This window comes from Mesitornis unicolor, unplaced genomic scaffold, assembly GCF_000695765.1.
Source record: "Mesitornis unicolor isolate BGI_N332 unplaced genomic scaffold, ASM69576v1 scaffold34915, whole genome shotgun sequence".
NCBI classification, from domain to species: domain Eukaryota; kingdom Metazoa; phylum Chordata; class Aves; order Mesitornithiformes; family Mesitornithidae; genus Mesitornis; species Mesitornis unicolor.
The window spans coordinates 18,087-27,644 of NW_010186766.1; the positions used below are offsets into that span (position 1 = coordinate 18,087).

General features: G+C 37.9%; 1 protein-coding gene across 1 annotated transcript; it reads right to left on the minus strand.

Annotated features, from left to right (window-relative positions):
- Positions 1-2,235: 2,235 nt before the first annotated feature.
- On the minus strand, positions 2,236-4,989 carry TOMM20 (translocase of outer mitochondrial membrane 20 homolog (yeast); the record flags this gene model as incomplete). Its single annotated transcript, XM_010185241.1, has 4 exons — positions 2,236-2,645; positions 3,728-3,870; positions 4,156-4,237; positions 4,943-4,989. Coding segments are annotated over 4 exons (317 nt in total), but the record flags the coding sequence as incomplete, so codon positions are not given.
- Positions 4,990-9,558: the final 4,569 nt, after the last annotated feature.

Consider the following 9,558-nt stretch of genomic DNA (forward strand, 5'->3'; position numbering starts at 1 on the left):
TCTTATTCACCAGCAGCTGTGAGTTCACCAGCCGCAAGTCCACAACTGGAAATATCCACGTGGCTGAAAACATCTGCCTTTTTTTAGTTTGCACAGGTGAAAAGAAATAGGGTTCTATGCACAGCCAATGCAATGGCATTACTACTACTGATGCAGTAACATCCTTCATTACCACTGCAATTCTGATGACCTGCACTTCGCTTGTGTCTGAAACCAGAGTCTCCTACACCTGTGGGCTGTGCATGCTAGCTACACCACTGTCAGCCTGCCACTGCTGGAGCAGCAGCAAATGCCCATTCTAGACACTACCTTCAAGTTTTCACCATTTGTAAGCTTCATTAGGAGATTCTGGGGAAAAAACCTAAAATCTTTTGTCTTGTTAGAAGGATTCATCACTCCCACCCTGTTAGCCAAGGCACTCAAGACAGGTATCTGATCATGCTCTGGCACACTAACCAGGTACTCTTCAGTCATCAAATATGAGAACAAATTTGTACTTAAGGCTTCATTTAAACCTAAGCTATCTAAAATTCTGTTTGCATCCAGCTTTGCAGGATCAAGAAAACTAAAAAAGGTTAGAGTAATATGCATTATCTATGATGTTTATTAAAGCAATGACCATTTGCAGACATAATCACACTATCACCAAGTCTTCCATCAAAATCAGAAGAATTGACAATCCGGTCTGCTAAAATATACTTAGTTTTAGCAAACTTACTACAGCTTTGCTGTAAATTTAATTGTGAGTTCAAATTGCCATCATTACACCAAAGAGTGTAGCAAACTGTTCAGGTTTGAAGGAAGGGTGCCACTTTTGTCTTATACTGGTTGGGATTGCTTTTCAAGGCAGGGTGGAAGAGTTTGATTTACCTTAAAACAACGTTAGAAGTTGAACCAAAAGGTATTACAGTGAAGCAACCACCACCAGCAAGGACAGCAGGAAAATATGCCAACAGTTCTGTCAGTATAACCAATGAGTTCTTACTTTTTACTTTTAAAGATTAGAAAGGAAAATAAAACCTCCTCCAAAACGCCTCCCTGTACTCATTAGAAATAGAATGTTCTGCAATTTCACAGTATTCCATGGCAAACTGTCTCAGCAGGCTGACTCAGTAAAAGCCATTTCAACTCCCAAACTCAGGTATCAGACTGCTCGGTGACCACCCACCTCACCTTGCAAAAATTCTGTGAGGCAATTTCTGAAGCGTTGGAAACCTATGGTTTGGAAGAATCTGCCTTTACAGAAACTTAGACCAGGCTGAAATGAGACAGAGACAGATGGGAATGTTGGCTAAACTGCACTCAGAGTATCTCACTTCTACTTTGACACCACCACCTAGTACCTTACTATTAATATATCAGCACCAGTAGCACAAACTATCAGTTGGTCTGAAAGACAGGCACCTCGAAGCATTCTCCTCCTTAAAATAAGTCACCATGCCAAAAACATAAAGCTACATTTTAAATTATTTCTTCTGCCACCCGAATGGTGATAGCACAAAACCAGGAAACAGTAGAAGCCAATCTGTTTTGACATTTAGCACATCTTATCATCCATGGAAAACTTGCTTTCAGAAGTATGCTGCTTCTACTCATTTGAGTCTGTACATTATTTGCCTCTTTTTCACTGACAAAGGAAAACTTACCAAATTCAAGTTTACAGTATACCACCATACCAAAATTTTACATCATCTTTTTAATTCCACTAGCTTTAGCTAGTTTAACCGAGGGAGAACATCATCTTACCTTATCAGTTGCAATTTTTTTAAGGCAAACACCAAAGACTGTTAACAGCAAATTTCTTTGGTCTTGAAGACTAGAGGCTGAAACGTTAACCGCCTATCTTGCAAAAAGTTTTCAAGCTTTCCAGAAAACAACCTTTGTGCTCTCACAATCTGCCCCAGGTTCTATTCCAAACACCTTTATTTCAGACACCTGCAAAGTTTTCATGTTTGCCAGACACAGTTTTGACTTGCATCCCTTATTGTTCCTGACAGACACGGATTCGTCATTCATTCTGTAGCCAGTCATCTGTCACCATTCTGATCTGCATCTGTTTCTAAGGTGATCGGTTAATGTTTAAATGATCACACCTATGTTCTCAGGAAATGACACAAACTTAAACTTTAAACTTCATTAAAAGCATTGGAAGACCAGCCATAAGTCATTTTTGATCATTTGCTCTGACACCCAAATGTTCTGAAATTTAAAGTAGTACTATAGGAACACACCAAGTGCAGATAAATCTTTATTGCCATAACTTTGTTTTTTCAAAAATGAGCATTGGGTTCTTAATAGGTCGTAGTTTTATGTTTTTATATATACAACATTACAACTGCATATTTTAATAATAATGAAGTTAGTGATACTTTGATAACTCAACACAGTGTATTTATAAAATGAATTCTTATCAAAATACACTTTTCACTGGGATAATAAATAAAATCCTGCGAAACCCACCTACACAAAGTTATTTTTTAACTCTGGTAGAACCCGATGTGGTACACAGTCCATAAACTATTATGTTTGCCCCTTTATCCCCCTACTGATGCTCATCTTCTGGGGTAAGAAAACATTTTTCCCCCTGTTGTGGTGTGACCTCATTCAACATCATCTTCAGCCAAGCACTGTGCACTTACAATTCTCTGCAAGAAGGAGAAAAACTCATTCACAATTACATAAAATTGACAGCAGGCAACTGATTATCAAGCAATGTAATTTTACACTGAACACTAAGCAGTGTAATTATGGACCAAACTGATTCTTAAAAATGGTAATCTATTTGACATAAGTTTCTGAAGTCAGTTCACAGAAATTATGTACTGTGCAATACCAGACAAAGCCAAAGTCCGATAAATAATATCCTATCAGTCTCAAGGGATGACCCCTGTGTGGCTTTTTGCACTGTTCTCTAAGGAAGCATTTTTGCTCCATTATTGCCCCAGACCTTTACATCTTGTGTACCTGGCACTTTTCAGTGTTTTTACAAAGTATAGGGACCTTAAACCAAAATGTAACCAGGCCTGAGCTGCAGAGAGCTGACTGATGCACAGCACTAAGTCTCTGCCTTATGCGAGGTAACGCCATTAGGAAGTACCCTTGCTACAATGCCAAACATATTATTTATTTTACAATAGACTCACCTGCTAGCATATTAGCAATGTTACTTGCACAGTACTCCCTAAAAGGGGAGAGCATTTCATACACAGAGCTACAAACACTTTTAGCATCAGGGAAATCCCCAAGCTTCAAAAACTGTCACGTGTCCTAGTGCTACTTAACATTTTTGTGTTTATAGCTGGCCCAGAAGCAGCAGGCTAGCAAAAGCAAGATTAACTCTAGTGGACTTTTACAGCACTTACTGACACTTGTAGATATATTGAAAACATAAAACTCAAGACCCAGTGCAAGAAAGCTACTCCTTTTCTGATCCCTGAACTTGTCTTTGGAGTGGAGCTGTGGTCAGATTTCTCTACTTCAGAAGAGCTTAGCATACGCTATGCATGAGAGAAGTTTTGTATTTCTATTTTACCCTGTTTGCTATTAATAGTATATGATATTTTTCATATACACTTTGTAATGTTTCAGGTGAAAAAAAGTTTCTTTTAATCTATCTGAACATATACAAAAAGTGTATTACAAACACCAATACCTGAGGCTGATGTAGTGGATGAGAGAAGTAGTTCAATTATTTTCAAACCAAACCAACAGGGAATGTTTCACATACCTGGCTTATTGTAGGGAGTTTAGTTAGAAGCATTTGAAACACTGGTGGTGGAAGAGTCTGCTGTAGAACTTGTAGTAGCTGCTGCGGCTGTCCACACACAGCAATGGCATTGGTCAAGTGATCAACACCTTTCTCGTATTCACCTGTGCGATAAATCAGTGTTTTGAAATCAACCTTCTTCCACACTGTAAAGGATTTACATAAAACCTCCACCAACGGTAGATTAAATAAATTACTGATAATCAATCCACACTTTTCTGTCCTCCTTCCTTGCTAGATCTTCTTTCTGAACACAGGTTAGAAACAAGTCAAGAGTTTTCCTAGGTAAATTTGACTCCCCAAAAATATATCAGTTTATAAAAATCATCTTCTAGCAAAGGTAAAGAAAAATTATTTTACAACTTACCCTTAAAAAAAAATGCTATTACCTTGAGCTAGTAGTTCCTCGCCAAGCTGAATCTCCTCAAGGAAAAACTTCTGAACTGCTTCAGCATCTTTCAGATCAGGCAACTATAACACACACAGTAAAACTGAAGTTGGCCCTTAAACATCAGTTAACAAATAAGTTAGCAGAAAACATTCTCAACGGAAATAAAACACATCCACAAGCATATTGCTACACTGAAACTGGCAAAAAAACCCGTGTCACCACTTAACTTAAAAGTACACAAAATATTTTTCAAATAAGACTCAGGTCTGGTATCACTGCATTACAAATCTGCAGAGAGACAGAACCTGAAATACCTCTACTCAGTTTATTAAGTACTTGGTTTTGTAGCAAATATAAATTTTAAGATGTGTTATGTTTATCACAACTATATTTCTTGGTTAAGGTAAATCTATCCTTTTTTTCCAGGATCCACTGGCAATAAGGAAAGAGAAATCAAATACTTAGAGCAAAAAACTATCAAATTCAGTAATATAAATAGTACCCCATCAATGATTTTTAAGTCTGAAAAGACCTTGTACATACTACAAAGAGGAAAACATCAAGTCACAGTAAAGGTTGTATTTTCTAGTACAAGGCCTCTATCTGACACAAAAAGGAACAATCATTTCATTCAGTTATTTGTGAGCATTAAAAAAACCTAAAGATTGCATATTTGCAGAAGTCTTTGTAATGCTGGAATCAAAGCAGATTTTTAAACAAATCTTACATATATTATAAATGAAACATCTTTCAAAATAACGTTATGTGAGTGAACACAGTATTACCTTGGAAAGCCCTGCTCTCTCTTTGGCAAGCTTCTGCTTCTTCCTTCCTGTAAGAATAAAAACATATTACATTTTTAATCTGCGACTAAAAGAAGCCTTCAGATTACAATTTGAAACTGTGAATAAATCAAAGCTATTTTCAAAACAAGAAACTGGTAATACATTCCAAACATTGAAGACTGAACACATGGCTGCAACCCACTCTCTGCTACAGAATATCCTTTAGAGGTCTGGCAGTAGGATATCAACCTAAAATGGCAACTCTGGCTATGGTAAACACCAGCTGTGCAGGGCCTGCAGCAGATCACGCCTCATGCACCAGAGGCACGAAGCAGGAAAGAGAATCAGAGTAAGAGAGGATTTCTCTGCATGATTTCCAACTATGATAAGCCACAGAAGAACCGCCTACAGGTCAAGGCTATGTAATTCTGAACTAGGTGGTGCATCCCCAACAGGAACTTTAGCAAGTGACAGTATGCAAGTGTACTTTCCCAGCTGCTTTATAGCAAAGACTTGGGAACTAGTTAAATAAGTAGCAGTATCTCATCACCCTACAACAAGGACAGTACGAAAGCACACGCTGCTGAAATCTGAGAAAAGGAAACATTTGCAGATGGAACAAACATTCAGATTTAACTGCCCTACCTAGAGTTGGTCTGCAACATAAAGTTGTACCACTCCAGCATAACTAAAGTTATATATAGCTTGCTTTTAATTCAATTAGGCAGGTATAAAGATTATTTATAGTAGCAGCTATTCATACAAGAAAGAATACTTATGGTAATACTGGTGATTTCCTTAGAATACTCATTTTTGTAAGTCATCAGTTCACAAACTGAAATAGTTACTGCAATATAACTTTTAAATACAGACTATGGTGAAACAACTGCACTCTTACTATTTGTCCTCTGTGTCTGCTTGGTGAACATCTATGTTGACAAAGAACAACTGTCACACAGCCCTGATTTTTCTTTTGAGATGACTTTACAAGCTGGAAATACTTCCAAATACAACCAGCAGTTTTAATGGCAATGAGTTAAAAATTTGTGATTGTCCACATGACAAAGATACTCAGGAATACTATTTCCTAGTAGTGATAATGTAACACGTGAAATTGATGGACAAGAGCAATTCTTCTTTATATAAAGAGAGTTCACATTCAAACAACACGGATCACCCTTTTACCTTCTCCCATACCTTAACAACCCTTAACACCTGAATTCCTACAACTTATTGACCTGTGTAAGTTATTTTGCACCATCATATAAGAAAAATGTATCATACAGAACTGGAGCATACTAAAATTCTATGATGATAGCTGTTTTCAATATTAAAGAAGATTTTATCTCTTGACATTTGCTGCCTTCAGTTAGCACACTCCAAGTTTGCTGAATTTGCACAAAATTTTAAACTGCACTACTATGCAAACCAGTTTTGCTAATACAAAAAAAACTTAAAGGTTAAACAAAAATTTAAAAAAGTAGTATGTGAAATGTTTCGCTATCAAAACAAGCCACATTGTAACTGTAGCACATTCAGTGAGAACACCAGTGAAAAGTACAAAAAGTAACAGCTTAATATTTGTATGTCATTTCCAGAAGAAAAGTGGGTTTTCCTGGTGTGACTATGACATCTTTTAAAATATTACAACGGGTATCAGTCACCAGGTTAAGCATCCAGAGATAAATTTTAAAAAGACATGCTGGTACCTGTAATTATTTAATAAAAGCCTCTGACCACTGATCACACACATACGAAACCACAGCTGAACCTGAAAATAGTATAGGAATGTGAAGAATCACCAAGGTTTTAAAACTGAACACTGATCTACAGAATCTTTCAAGTCTTATTACTGTGCAATTTTTTTCTTCTTCTACTAAATATGGTTTTATAAGTCTCTTTAAAAGTTCACTAGCTAAAACAATTAAAAAACCAAATAGCTCTAAAGGATATTGTCCTGTCCAGGACAGATATTTAGGAATTCTTCCCATATTGGTTGCTAACGCTACTTTTAAAATATCTTTGCAACAACAGCCAAGAGATACATTTGTAATACAACAAGAAAAAAGCAATGGCTTTGGAAGAAAAAAAAAAATCCACTACTTAAAAAAACCAATTTTTTTGTTTTCCCACAGTGATCTCCAAGAAAATGAAAAATGTCTCTCTTTTCTAAAGACGTGATCACATTTAGCAAATGGGATGGGCAATCTTTCACAGAAGGAATCTTAGTTAATACAGAAATGCACATGCAGCCATCCAAAAAAGAAATCTCAACTGCAGCTCTCAGACTGCCCGTGACTTCGCAGGTCTGTCAGGCACAGCTCTTTTACACAGGGAGTAAGTTCCAAATGTGAACCAAGGGATAACCTGATGCACTGGCATGGGTTGCAAAAATCCTCAAGTTGCCCCTGCAGCTTCACACCCAATCCCGCAGAGGAGCGGAACGACCACAGAGCCATTTCCCTCTTCAGCTGCTGCCCGTGGAGTCTGCCTGCAGCTCCCCTCTTGCCCAGCTGCCTGAGGCAAAGTTCAGCACGGTCAGAAAGCCTGGCTGGCTCTGAACGAAGGGCTCAGTGTCTGCACTTGCTTGCAGAACAGTTCTGGTCTATGCATTCAAGAACACAAATAGGAAACACATCTAAAACCTTATCATAAAACATAGCCATGGAAACTAAGCAGCTCCAGATGCCTTGCTATCTTCTGGTGCCAAGATAGAATGTGGACATGCCCTCAAACTAGCAACATGAAAACCTAAAATAACACAAGACCTGCTAAATAAATAAGATTAAGACATTTGGAAAACTAAAGTCCAGCAGTTCTTCAAAACTCCCATAGAATCACAATATTTTTTCCTGAAACCTGAATTGGGCCACCTCAATTTTATGACGGGCCTTTATGTCATAAACTTTGGTCTAAACAGAGTCCAAAGAGATGCACAATATAACTGGGATAGCAAAAAAAAAAATTAGTTCATTTGTCAGCATATGCTTGATCACAGACAACAGGCAATCCACTGTATGTAGGACCTCCTGTTCTTCCCAAATTTTGGTGACGTTATCACAGAGGCTGAAAAACAATCTTATCCTAAGAATGTCACTGAAAAATATCTGCTGTCAAGGTGGCTTCTCCAAGTTTTTAATCAAATACTGCTACTATTGCCCAAGAAACAGATTTTCATCTGAAGAACTGCAACTGGCTGCTGCATTGGACCTTTAGTGGTCAAAGATTTTACAGCCCAAGCCTAACTATCCAACAGTAAAAATGCTGTAATAATAAGATCATTGTCCCCACTACAGGAACATCCATACTAAAGAATCAGGTACAGTACAATTTTTTTTTTAATTCTGTAATATTATCTAAGGCCTTTTAACTAAAAGCAGCCCAGTGCATGGCATCCAAAGATCCTAAGTCATACAGTGATGTCTTCCAAATGACCACAGCCATCCCCTATCAAACCACAACCGTTTTCCACTTTAAAGAAAGTGTTAATTCTTAATCAGAACAAGTCTGAGGTTTATCCAGAACATTACCAGGTAGAAGCTCAGATAATGAAAACAGTGGGATGCAAGAATCACTTCCAGTGCTTCTGCAGAAGTCTTCTGTAATGCCATATTACCTCTACTACGTATTTAACAACTTTAAAAGGACGTGGCTGGTTATACTGCCAAAAACGGAGTTTGCTCGTGCAAGATAACACAAACCAGTTTACTGTACTAAAAATTCCCAATGAATGGCTTGCACTGCAGGGCAAAAAGTACTTGGAAGACATCTAAGATCCCACATACATGAGCAAAGGCCTGAAGATCAAGTATTTGAAAGACATAATTTGGTGTGGAAAAGCTTACAGAAAGCGAACTAAATATGCTGTTAAGTGTCAACACTGGTTATTCAACAAATTCAATTCTTAAGGACAGAATAAAAGTGCTTAAGTTACATTTAAACATCACCAGATAAATATTCATTTTTAACTCTTTGAGTCTTCCATCCATGAAACTGCTGATCAGCTTGTGTTTACCTGCTGGGAAAGTTTATCTTAATGGTAATTTCTCATCTTCAGATTAGGTGTCAAAAGAACATTTAAAACCTTCACTAATTCTTAAAGACATTTAAATAAATGTTGCAGATGTGAAATAATGAAGAGCTACAGGAGAAGAGCTCTACATTTTGGATTAATCAACGTTTTTCTCTGGCATTCATTCTTATCCTGGAAGCTAATAACAGAGCTGCCAGGAGGGTTAAGAATGCAGTAGATAAAATACCCGAGAGCGGTTATCGACTCTTGCCTTACCACAGCAACGACTCTGCTATAAGAGATTGCATTGCTTTAGCTGACGGCCTTCCAAAATCAAAAAAATAAAAAAATAAAAAAGCATTGTCACATAAACGCAGTGGCGATAACAGCACGGCTACGGTGTGTAGGATAACAAGATTTCTTTTTAAAAGAGGGAGGCGAGTTATTTTCCAGGCAAGCTCCTGACGCAAAACCCACAAGTTACCCAGTAACTGCACTAAATGGCAGGAAACGCGCTGCGACAAGCAGCTTTCGGCAAGGGGACGAGGAGAGGCAACGAAACGCCTCGCACCAGCGCACCCGGGTGGATGCCGCCCGCCTGCCC